This window comes from Centroberyx affinis, unplaced genomic scaffold (genome assembly GCF_046629955.1).
Source record: "Centroberyx affinis isolate AG114_WGS23_722 - 3 ecotype Tasmania unplaced genomic scaffold, CSIRO-AGI_Caff_v1 ptg008182l_1, whole genome shotgun sequence".
In the NCBI taxonomy this organism is placed as follows: Eukaryota; Metazoa; Chordata; class Actinopteri; order Beryciformes; family Berycidae; genus Centroberyx; species Centroberyx affinis.
Window position 1 is genome coordinate 19,033 of NW_027284072.1, and position 13,468 is coordinate 32,500.

Consider the following 13,468-nt stretch of genomic DNA (forward strand, 5'->3'; position numbering starts at 1 on the left):
ATATAGTCTGTGCTACACTTATTCTTAGTAATCTTGTACATACTTATTAAAATTTAATTACACTGATCTTTTAATTTCTCTTTAATCTCTATATTTTTGTACTTTGGCTTGTTTCACATGTACAAATGTGCTCTTTTTTATGTTTATTGATTGATGAATTTAGTGTTTTTTGTGTAAAATTCTGCACTGTTTTCAAGTCTACAAGTCAAGTCAATCAGAGGCTGGGGTTTTGAACTTGAACTTCATGTCATTTTATTCTCTGTAATATTTTCTAATACCTGTATTTGGCCCTATAGTGAAAATTTATTGAATCGTGATCCCAAAACCGATGCACGTACCGAATTGTGAGTTTTGTGAACCGTTCCAGCACAAACACATACTCATATGTGTGTTTCTCTCTCTCTCTCTCTCTCTCTCTCTCTCTCTCTCTCTCTCTCTCTCTCTCTCTCTCTCTCACACACACACACACACACACATACACTCATGCACACACACACTCTCACAGTCACACACAGCAGAGCTACTCACATGCTGCCACTGGTTTCGGATGAGTGGCCGGTATCGGAGGAAGTATTTCAGAGGGAAGTTGTCTACATCGGGCCAGGTGGAAGGGCTGTTCCAGGAAACCTCCAGCCTGCGAACGTTGAAGGGGATCGGCGTCGCCACCACACGCTCAGGCGGATCCGGTTTGACTGGAGGGGGTGGATAAGAACGAGTTGTTAAGGTCATGAAGATCAAAGACAGAAGGAGGCTTCTCCGCTTCCAACTCTGAGAAGAATTAATCCTCCTCTTCTAAAGATGGCAGGAGTTGCAAGCCAGGACCACAAGAAAAATCAGTAGCATTTTTTCCACATCCCTCAAAGAGAAACCAGGGCCCTCACTAAGATAAGCTTAGATTTCCCTCCACTCTCCTCCCAGAGATGCAAGGGCTTCCCTCCTCCTCGTCTTCAGAGAAGCCAGATCCCTCCTCCTTTCATCATTCAGAGTTCCCACATTTTTGCACCTAACTTCCAGAGTTATCTGATCCCTCCTCCACCCTACCTCCAGAAATGAAAGGCCCCCTTCCCAATCGTAAAATCCAGAAATGTCAGACTCCTCAATCAGATTTCCAGAAATCTCATGTCCCTCCCTCACACCAGATCCAGAGTTTCCAGGTCCCTCCACCCCCAGGTCCGAGTTGCTAGGTTCCTCCACTATTTCAGAGTAATCAGGGATCCCTTCACCTTTCTGCTCAGACCTTTCAAAGTTGCCAGTACGATTCCTATCCCAGACAGAACATCCTATTTGGGAGGACAGCTCCCGCTACCTAGCCCCATGTTAGCCAATTTCCTTGCACTGCTGCTACAGATTCGCTGCATATTAGACATGCAAACAACTATATTCCCTCAAGCCCAGTGTTTAGCAATCCCCTTGTGTTTAGCAGTGTTTAGCAATCCCCCTTCAATCTACCTATTGATGGCCTTACAACTCCTCTGAGTGAGAATAATGCAGAAGTGATGAAGAAGCAAGCAAGTTGCCTAACAGTGTGAAAGAAGGGATATACAAAAGACACTCACTTCAACTAAACCATCAAGCTAGCAGAAATAGGATCAGATGATGATTTGACTTAATTTGAGTGAACTGCTGAGTAAGCTAAACCTGAGCGAGAATTGTCATTCATCCTGTCAGATCAAGTAGAGTAATGTAATACAATTCTCTGTCTTAATCTTGGTGGTTGGTAATTAATTAATAAATTTAACCTTTAATGTTTAACGTTTAGTTTAGTTTAGTCTTGATTTTAGATAATTGAGCAATAGATCTTTAAACAGCAATGATTTAATTTCTCCTAATTATTTTCACATATTTGTGTTAACAGATAAATGGTTCACGTCTAATGAATTTTACTCCCTAATAAAGTCACTCTCTTTAATTTCTCTTAATTTTTTTTTATCCTAGAGTGGTGGTGATGTGGTTTTCAATGATCAGAATAACTAACTCTGGGTATGTCATGTTTTTTTTTTTTGATAACAAACAACCTATTATGTTACTTAGTAAATTGACTACAAAAAACATAATTCATTCTCTGATTTTATAAAATCTAGGAAAAACAAGATTATTATTCTTGGAGAATACAGTATTTATGGGTTATATCTATGTTGTGCTAATACTGCATAGGTTTAAGCAATTTTAAATCTAATTTAATCTCAAAATAGGAAAGGTTTTGTTTGCTTCCAATATTGTTTTTATTTTTATTTTTTCCAACCTTAAACTCATTTAATTATAAATATTCCTGTATGATTAAGTCTCCCGTTGCAAACAAATTTGAAAATATTCTTTTAAATTTAAGTAATTGAGTAATAACAGTATTGTTTTATTTACATATGAAGGATTTTATGATATTTTAGTTAATGTTGTAAGAGAAAATATTTTTTCAAATCATGAAGAGCTACCATAATCATAGAATTCAATGTAGTACTGTTAATTGTGAGTTTTTGATTGTTTTTACCAAGACTTGATCATGATTTCCATGTTTTTCACCAATGCTGAGTGCTTCTTTATGTTCTTGTGAGCAACTATCGCCGCTAACACTTTTGGAGATTGAATATGAAATAGCCTACCCATCATATCCCATATATATGATGCCAATAGGCCTACTGAAAGAGGTGTTCATAACTATTTGCCCAAATACAATTTCTGTCATAAACAATAACTATTTGCCCAAATACAATTTCTGTCATAAACAGCTCATTGACAACTGGCACTGTTACATCATATTTACGTATACATATATTATACTATTATACTTATACATATTATACATTAAACTAACCCTAACCCTTTAAAAAAAAAAAAGCCCAGTCTGGACCATTCTACTCTCAGTAATTATAGACTGATTTTTAAACTCCCATTTCTGTCTGAAGTTTGTTCAAATTTGTTTATAAACAATAATCTGATTACAAGAGCAGATATGATTTATCCTAGGATAAAATCCTATCTGACTTTTGTCATAGACACAGTGCAGAGACTTCTTTACTTGGATTTACCAAGTATATTATTTTAGGAGTGGATGCAAATTATTTTTCTATTCTAGTTTGATTGACCTTAGCACAGCATTTGACACTGTTGATCACATTTTATTTGTTCATGTTAGAGATTCCTGGGAATTACATATTTTTTTGTGTGTTCCATGTCACGTCTCTCCAATCAAAAGTCCTCTTGATGTGATGTGATGTTTTATATCCTCCTCAGGACATTTTAGTTGTAGAAGACCTCAAGGTTCCTGGGTTCTGTTTTTTTTTTTTCTCTATCTAGGACTTCCCACTCAGCCATTATGTTTTGTATAAATAATATATATATGTTTTCATTGCTATGCTGACAAAGTCAGGTCCAGTGATAGACTAGTCCTGGTGCTCTTAAGTTTTGCCTGGCAAACATACAATTTATATCAAAACTCAAACTCAAATTGTTTTTCAAATTGATAGTCATAAATTGCAGGGCCCTTTTACACAAACATGTGTCTTCTCTCCACACTGCTCACAGAGATTTTGGGATCCCATCCTCGTTTTCTCTCCTTTGTTTTAGAGAAGCCAGATCCCTCCACTAATTCCACGTTCCTCCATCCATTTTCCAAAGACGTTATGAGCTTCATCCAGCCTACTTCCAGGGATGCCGGGTCCCTCCCCAAACTTGTGTCCAGAATTGTCAGATGCCTCCACTTCACCTTCCAGAAACGTTCAAGTCCCTCCCTCTCACCAGCTCCACCCCAGATCCAGAGCTGCCACGATCCTCCTCCCAACATTCAGGGTGGTCACGGATCCCTTCCTCTTTCCTGTTTGGAACTTTTAAAGGTGTCATCGAATCTCATTTCACTGTATCCTAGACATGGAATGAATAATATTTCATAAAAGGCAATGTTTCCTGATCCACATGTCCCTACAGATGTCCTTATGGCTCCTCTCAGTGTGATTTAGGCAGATGTTGAAGCAAAAGGAGTGTAACCTACTGAGGATGCAACATCCATAGCATCACAGAAGTAAAGGAATTGTGTCAGTTCCTCCCAAAGATCCTCACAATGCTGTCTCCGGGTGCATGCATAGACCATCGAGCTAGCACTCCCGTAGATTTAGGATCAAATGTTATTTCTCAAAAATTAATAATGCCCAGTGTGGCCTCTAAGCTGCTTAGTGTACCAGAACAGAGCCAGCAGTGTCAGTCGTCCTTTTGGTTTCAACAGAACTCCAATAAAGTTCTCAAATGTGATCCTATGTCAGTGGTCATGGCAGTGGTGTAGACTTAATAATACACTTCATTTGTGTCTGGTAATCTGGGTATGGGTAACATTCTTTGATTTTTTCATGGAAGTGAATTAATATAAATGTCTTGTGTACACACATTCCAATTTTATTAACTCTACTGTCAGTAAATCTGAAAATGTTAATGCATTGAGATTCTGTTAGAGTCTACCACCACTGTTTTTCACATAAATTGATTGTGTTTTATGGAGATTTGTTTATATCATAGGTCTCAGACAAGATGTTCTCTTCAGTTCCCTTGGGTAGTTCTATTTCCTCCTCAGCCCTCAGCACATTTTTAGCTGTGGGGTACCTCAGGGTTCCATCCTGGGTCCTCTGTTGTTCTGGGTCCTATGTTGTGTATGCTAAGAATACACAGTTATATTGCATGAAAACACTCAGTGACAAAAGTAGCCTTGATACTATATAAGTAGATACTATATATACTGTATATATATACATTAATTTAGGATGTCTCAAACCTTTATTCAGCTTGATGATAAATCTTAAATTGTGTTGTTATATTTACTCCACAAAATGCAGGGCCCTTTTCATATTTTCCACTGTCCTCCCAGAGATATTAGGGATCTTCTCCTCTTTTTCTTCAGAGAAGCTAGATCCCTTGTCCTCCCACCATCATAGGATGTCTGAAAACTTCATTCAACTTAATGATACATCTGAGGTTGCTATACTTATCCCCCAATATGCAGGGCCTCTTGTCATCTTTTCCACTTTCCGCCCAGAGATATAAGGAATCTCCTTCTCTTTTTCTTGTCCTCCCATCATTCAGAGATCCCACAGTCCTCCATTTAATTTCCAGAGAAACCAAGTCCCTTCCTCGACTTATCCAGAATTGTTATATGCCTTGTTCAAATATGTCAAGTCCCTCCCTCACCAGTTCCAGAGTTTCCAGGTCCCTCCTCCCCAGATCCAGAGTTGCCTGGTCCCTCCGCCGAACTTTCACAGGAATCAGGGATCATTCCCCTTCTAATTTGGAGCTTCCAAAGACAGTAGGTCCCTTGTTTGATTTTTATTCAGAGTCAGACATAACACTATTGAGAGAACTACCTATCTTATCCATTTCCAGCCTGTGCCACTGAAACTCACTTAGACATGCAACCAACAGTATTTCATTAAACTCTAATGTTTCCTGACTGACCTGTCCCTACAAATGTCCCTAAACTGCCTGTCAGAGAGACTTATGCAGAAGTACTACTTGATATTCTACTGAAAAAGCAAGTACGTTTTTTAACATCTCTACCATTACAGAAATAACAGAATTGAATCAGCTGCTCCCAAAGATCCTTACAATGCTCTTTCCTGGTGAATGACTAGACCATCAGGTTAGCACCCATTAGATTTAGCATCAAATGTCCAGCATGGCCGTTGATCTGCTGAGTGGGCATTTATCTATATGCTGCACTTGAGTATATAATTCATATAAGTTATATTTGTTTTCATTGCTATGCTGATGATACACAACTGAATTTGACTGTAAAACCCAAATACAAATACTCAAATCCTTCTCAAACCTAAGGAGAAATCTGAGGTTTTTATATCAGAAACAATAAATGTGAGTTTTAGCATTCAAGAAAATCTTGCCTGTCTACCCTACCTGGCAAATAATGTTGAACCAACTGTCAGATCTTTGGGAGTCATTGTTGATTGTGGTTTGAGTTTTGAAAATCAAGAGTTGTTTTACCAGTTGACAAATGTATATAACTTAGGTAATTGTTGTCCTTTTCTTATTTGGATAAGTTATTCTTACCTTTATTTCTGTTTCTATTGTCGCTTTAACAGTAAAGTTTTCTTTTTTGCAACTCAGATTGCAGCAGATTTTGGAGCTAATTGTAAGATTTTGTTGAGTACTTTTAAAGCAATATATATATCTAGGCTGAGCTGAGCTTTTCAATCATTATATACAAAAGTATATTCTTATATCTATGGACAAAGCTGTTTTAACTATTCCAAAGTCTAGATAACAGACAAAATCTAAAACATTTATTGTACAATCAGGTCCCCTAAAGTGCAAAAACCTAACACCGTACTTAATAGTTGTTTGAGGGTTGATTGGACATTCACACCTATAGTATTTGTAAATTTGTAATTTAGATTTTTATGATAATATTATAGCTGACTGTTTAATATGTTGTTGATGTTGATGCTATTGTTGTTGTTGTTGGAGACATTTTTTTTTTTTATTATTATTTTGAGCCTAAAATGTAATTTAAATTATGTATAGTTTATGTTTGTTTGGAATGGAGGTCACCACCACATACTTTAGTTTTTTTCATTTTTCTTTAAAGGTAATAAAAAAAGGAAATAAACAAAGGCAGTTGTCTGTGGCATCACAACTGGTGTGTTGCTCTGCATCTAAATTGGGCCTTTAATCCTTGTGTGAGGTAGGGTAAGGGTGGCATTTGTTTATTCCTCAGTGAGAGAAAGAAGTGGGGAGAAAGGCGGAGGGTGAGAAAGTGTGTGTGTGTGTGTCTGTGTGTGTGTGTGTGTGTGTGTGTGTGTGTGTGTGTGTCGGGGGAGTGGGGGGTGGCAGAGATTGAGGGAAGATGAGAAGCAGTCGGTCCCTGAAGAAAAGGCATGTATAAATGTTGTGTTTGCGTATGCATGTCCACTGAGAAAGATGCACACAGAGACAGAGAGATACGGGGATTCAATTCAATAGAATGCTTTTCAGAAGATATTAAATGACCCAGTCTTTGTCAGGTCACCCCCACTAGGGAACACACTGGCCTGCCACTTTGGCTACATGACACCCTTTTTACTAAACCAGATACACACGTAACATTATAATAGGAAATGGATAGCAGCAATTACAACGTGAATGTCTGATAAGATACAACAAGGAGATGAAGAGACAGACGGACAGAGAGACAGAATGGTAAATAGGATGAGAGAGATCAGACAGGCAGACAGGTAAAAATTAATGAGCAACAGACAGAGAGACAGGCAAGACAGGCAGGTAGACAGAGAGAAAGATCAGCTGGATGGACGCACACAGACATATACATAACAGACAAAGGCAGACAGACAGGCAGCTCTCTCTTTCTCTCTCTCGCTCTCGAAAAATAGATTTTAATCTCAGTGTGACTTTCATAAATAAAAATATGAAAGAAGGATGGAGATGATAGAAGACAAACACAGATAAAAGCAGAGAGACAGCTTTCTCCCTTGAGAAAGAGATGTTAATCTCATTGTGACCTTCATCGAGAGGAAGGATAAAAAGATGAAAGCAGGATGGAAAGAAAGAAAGTACACAGACGGAGTGAAACTAAAGTGAAGACAGACAGACAGTCAGGAGTTTCCCTCCCAGCGGATTCATAACTCAGAAACTCTTTCTTTAAGGCTGCAAGATTCACGTTGACTTTGTACAACAGTACAAAACAGAGAGAAATGGGTGGAGTGTCCCACAGGTTTGTAATTTAGTCGCTTTGCTTGAGTACAAAACATTCAGTATCAGCTTTGTGCCGGGTGGGTATTGAACACAGAGGAGGCTGACCTGGAAATACACCTTCTCCACTATGAACTCTTTCTGGACACTTTTAACACTTATAATGAAATTAAATTACAAATATGCATTGTTTACTTGCTGTTACTTCATTGTGCCAAACAAAAAGTGCTCGAAACTTTGTGTAGTAAAATTCAACAGTGTAGGAAGAGATTTTATATATATACTGTATATATATGAATTTTTACATACTCACTGTCTACTTTCCCTGTTAGAGACATGTATGACCGTTGTTGTGAGAACATTTTGGTTTCAGTACAATGACAAAACAACAACAACAACAATAACAACAGCACCAACAAAATACACCCATGAAAATGATGGAGTTGTGAAGTTTGTAGCAACAAATAATGTAACAACTGATGGATAACATAATAACTTGTCATGGTTTTATTACACTTTTGATCCATTTAAAGGGACATTTTATCACATCTTGACCAGTCATTACAATATCAGTTGCTACAACTTTTTTTTTTTTTTTTTTTTCTTTAAAGAAGGACATTGATATGGGGATTAGTTCAGAACAACAAGCTCTGATTAAAGACTGGCTGTGAGAGACAGATAAACGGAGCGAGACAGACAGAGAGAGAAAACAGAGCAGGGTGGAGGGCTGGAACATAATATTACAGATCTTTTATTTAGCACTAATAATGCAGAGTGAGAATGAATAGAGGAATGACTTGGGCTTGGCTGGGAAGCTGTCAGACGCTCATCACAGACGAGACGATGAAAAGGTCTAGTGTGTGTTTACTCTTTGATTTACCTTCACACACGCTGAGGAATGACAAAGATCTTTTTTTAAGCTCCCTCTCTCTTTCCCTTTATCTCTTTCTCCTCATCCTCTTCTCTCGCGCCTCCTTCTCTTATCTCCTACTTCCCTCTCTGTTACTTTGTAACTCTGTTACTCTCCTCCTGCTATTTTCTACTTTCCTCTTCCTTTCTCCTCATCCTCTTCTTCTCTTTCTCCTGCTTTCCTTCTCCTCCTCTTCTTCTCTTTCTCATGCTTTCCTTCTCCTCCTCTCTCTTAATTCCTCCTTAGTATCTCCTACTTTCCTCCTCCTGTCTTCTTTGTCTGTCCTCCTCCTCCTATCTCATACTTTTGTCCTTTCTCTTCCCCTTCTCTCTCCTCATCCTCCTCTCTCTACTCCTTCTCCTATCTCCTACTTTCATCCTCTTTTCTCTTCCCCTTCTCCCTCACCTCTCCTCCCTGTCTCTCCTCCTCTTATCTCCTACTTTCCTCCTCCTTTCTCTCCCCCTTCTCTCTCCTCCTCCTCCTCTTTTCAACCTCCTCTCTCTTCTCTCTCTCTTCTCCTCCTATGTCTCCCCTTCCATCCCTCCTCCTATGTCCTACTTCCCTCATCCTCTCTCTTCTCTCTCTCGTCTCCTTCTCTTATCTCGCACTTTCCTCATGGGAGGTCTTCACACAAATTCAAAGACACTGAATACTACACTATACACTATATCTGTAGATAAAAGACATTTTCGATGTGTGATCATAAAGTTGTGATTTTATGAGATCCCACTACTGTGCCATCCACACTTGGCCTGAAAACATCCATTATGTATTTCCCACGGCTTTGTGTCCCCATTGCCATTCCCCACTATTCCTTGCCATCTCTCTATATTGCTCCCATAGGTTTTTTGTGTGGATGAAGACTATAGTGGTAGCCATTAAAAGAGAAAATCTCCCATCCACCATCCAACCACCTGAGATTATCTCCTTTAATATTGCAACCACCGCTGCAGCCTTTTCTTTCTCAGCTGTATAGAACTGAACGGGTATATTCTAACATAAAAGTCTAATCTTTCAAACTGCTACTTGCCACACCATTATGTGTACGTTTTGGCCGAAAACGGATCAAACATTTCTAAACAAAAAATCCTCTGCAATGGTTAAATTCCAATCAATGTAACCCACTTCCGGCTTTTTCTTTGAGCATCTGCTAGTAATGTTAGCAAAATCATTTTTTTTTATAGTGCATCCAGTTCTGTCACTTAATGCATCCATGTGTGACTGGATGATAAAAAAAAAAGACAAGTAAAACTGTCGCTCTTCTCTCCCCTGTCCTCACATTACACCATCTTTCCTTTCAAATAAATGGGCTTTTCAAAAAGAACATAAATGTGCACATGTGACCCGTTTTAGACGAGGTGCTGGATAAAAGTACACTTGAACAAATGGAACAAATGGAAAAAAGTGGAGTGTTTCAATCCATTTGGGGAAAAAAATAAATAAATAAATAAAATGCTGCCGACTCTAACAAAATTAATGTTGTCGTGAAAGTAAAGCATGGTCACCCTTAAAGTTATGAGTTTCCAGACCATCTCAAGACCATTACTCAAAATATCTTTTAGGCTAGAATTATCTGTGAAATATTGTCTAAGGGGTTTCGGATACAAAATCTGTGGCAGAATTTCTCAAAAGTAGATATATAGCATTTTGGAGTGAAACTCTTCAGGTGTGCATATATCTAACCTGTTTTAGGCCATGTGCTGGATAAATGAACAAAAAGGGAAAAATGTATCAGCACACTGGATTAATGTTGCATGTAGTTTTCATACTACAGCTCTAAATAATTATGTCAGTGGCATAATAACATATGCTGGAGGAGGGCAGGGTATTTTAGCATCCATCAACCAGAAGACAAAGGTTGTAGTCTGTATTTACTAAGCGTTTGTGGTGGCGCTAATGCAGCTGCATGCGTAGAAAGTGCCGAATAGATAACCTGCTAACCTGTGTGCACAAACATTTTGCGTGTGGAAATGGGGTAGACACTTGGCCAGAGACTTTTAGTGCGTTTGACTGAATTAATATGTATTTTGAAGAGCGCAGGGTGCAAAAAGGATGAGATTATGGACCACTCCCATAGATTTACCAAAGCATAACGCATCAATTCTACCCGCTATTGCATGTGATATTTAAGGCCCTGAGGCCCGTCTGAACTTCTCACCCTGAGAAAGACATGGCTGCTGCGCTGTTTGTTCAAAGACACAACAGACAGACAGAGAGAGAAAATGAGGAAGAGCATAATAAGGAATAAATGAGAGAGGATGTTCCATTTGAGAATTACTCTTTCGACTGTTAGAGGATGAGATTGAAATACATTTTACATTCTTGCAATGTTATGTTATCACTGCTTGATTAAAAAAAAAAAAAAAACTGGAATACCAGCCTTACTTAAAAGCCTTACCCACACTGACAATTTCTGTTAATCTCCTGTACGGTGGCCATTTTAGGACATCCTCAGTCACCTTTGTTATTCATAGATGTACTTTGTCAGATTTAGCTGTACTTTGTCAGATTTAGGTGGACTAAAGTCAGGTTTAGCTGTCTTGTAAGATTTAGGTGGACTAGAGTCAGGTTTAGCTGTCTTTTGTCAGACGTAGGTGGACTAAAGTCAGGTTTAGCTGTTTTTTGTCAGATTTAGGCGGACTACAGTCAGGTTTAGCTGTTTTTTGTCAGATTTAGGCGGACTAGTCGGGTTTAGCTGTCTTTTGTCAGATTTAGGTGGACTAGAGTCAGGTTTAGCTGTCTTTTGTCAGATTTAGGTGGACTAGAGTCAGGTTTAGCTGTCTTTTGTACGATTTAGGTGGACTAGAGTCAGGTTTAGCCGTCTTTTGTACGATTTAGGTGGACTAGAGTCAGGTTTAGCTGTCTTTTGTCAAACTTATATGGAGTTGTATCAGGTTTAGCTGTACTTTGTTAAAGTTAGATGGTGTTTGGCAGATTTAGATGGACTTCAGCTGTACTAAACCTGACACAAATCCATCTAAGTCTGACAAAAGACAGCTAAACCTGAAGGTGTGGATGGATACCACCGTGTCTCACCTGTGCTGTCTGCTGCTGTGACAGCAAAGCTGCGGTGTGGGGCGATGGCTGCGCCTCAGGTATTCTAATTGGAAAATTGTGACTGACTTGATTTGCATAAGTAGTCTTAATGAATTAGTCGCTAACCTAGAGACAGTTGTGCTTGTTTTTGAGCATGGTAGTAATTAGTAAATAAGGCCCTGAATCCCTTCCAGCTCTGCACTGCAAAAACACTCCATCTTAACAAGTCATTTAGTCTGTAATTGAGTCCTAAAATCCTAATTTTTTCTTTCCTAATTAAAAGACAAGTGAAAAAAATCTGCCAATGGGGTTTGTTCAAGAATTTAGTAGAATCAAGTGTCATTTTCTTGATAGCAGTGCAGTGATCTGCCTTATTCTGACTGGTTTCAACAGACTGACACTCATTTCTAGAAAATTCCTGAAACAAGTGAAGCTGCATTGGAAAGTGGAGTTATCTCTCCTCACTGCAGAATGTTTCTCTTGGTTTAAGAACGATAAGATCTGAACTGTGAATATGAGACTAAGTAACTTGTTAAGATGGATGTTTTTTAGCTGATGCTGACCTTTGACCTCCCTTGTGGGGGGGGGGGGGGGGGAAGCAAAAATCCTCTATGGGGATCAGCAAATTATAAAGGTATTGCATTATTCTAAATATTATTATTACCGCTAAGATGGTCCTGAACAACAACTCAGCTTGTCACTGCGCTCTGCAGACCGTGAGCTAATTTTAGATGGTAATCTTGAAGAAAATTAAAGTAAGTGTTCCGATCATCAGCCGGCGAGATGGAGGCTGTGATGTGAAAATATTTTGGCATTGCTGTCACGTTATTGCTGTTTTCAGAATGCCTACATGAGCGAGGTAATTTTGTTGTAAATTATATCCAATATATCCAGCAAATTACACTGAATGGCATGCAAGACAAATATAGTGTAAAAATGGCTAAGCATGTCAGTGACAGCGCAGCGGTTAATGAATAGTCAGACGGCGATACAGCGGCTCTGGGGAGCCGCAGGCACCGCTGATCACTTACTGTTGTTTTGAAAGTCGAGTAAAAGGGTCACACATCCCAACACTGCAAAGTAGACCCAAGTATTGTCGTTTCTGTCTGTGTTCAGGGTCGAACTTTTCAAGATGTATTTATTTAAAGGATACCACAGAAGACAGATGGTTGCCTCGGGTCTTTAAAACAGTATTGTAGATACTTTGACTCACTGGAATTCAATTACAGTAAATGACATTGAACTATATTCAGTTAAATTCAATGAGGCTCTATTGGCATGACCATACACAGCACGGTATTGCCAAAGCAAATTTCTAAGGTCAATAACAGAGTAACAAGTAAGAATTAGAATGATTAGGCCTATTAAGATTAAAATAACAATAACAAATAGGCTGCAACTAACGATTATTTTCATTATTGATTAATCTAGCGATTATTTTTTCGATTAATCGTTTAATCGTTTAGTCTTTAAAATGTTAAAAACAATGACAAAAAAACCAACCAACCAACTAAAATGATGAATCAATTATCGAAATTGATCGAATCGATTCATTTTCTGTTGAATCAATTAATTAGTTTCAGCACTAATCACAAACAACGGGAAGTAACAGCTATAAAACATGGAACATCAAAAGTGATGAGAAATACATATATACTGTATAAATAATGTATATGTACTACAGCTGATTCCTTCAAATGTAAAGTCTTTAAACAGATCTCAGGTAGGCTAATATCGGAGGTATGCAGGTATAAAAAAAAAAAAACATCTTCAGTAAAATCTAAATCTCCTACTTGTGCTCTAATTTTTTTTCTCGCAATATTTCTTTTCATACATAAACTGAAT

The 13,468-nt window shown here is 38.4% G+C and overlaps 1 protein-coding gene across 1 annotated transcript in view; it reads right to left on the reverse strand.

The window, feature by feature from the left end:
* Window positions 1-528: 528 nt before the first annotated feature.
* Window positions 529-13,468, reverse strand: part of LOC139640024 (ciliary neurotrophic factor receptor subunit alpha-like) — a gene marked incomplete at both ends in the record, with an annotated part of 16,771 nt that continues 3,831 nt past the window's right edge. Inside the window, one exon of the mRNA XM_071514183.1 lies at window positions 529-692. Coding sequence (XP_071370284.1) covers window positions 529-692 — 164 coding nt within the window. The remainder of the gene's footprint in view (window positions 693-13,468) is intronic.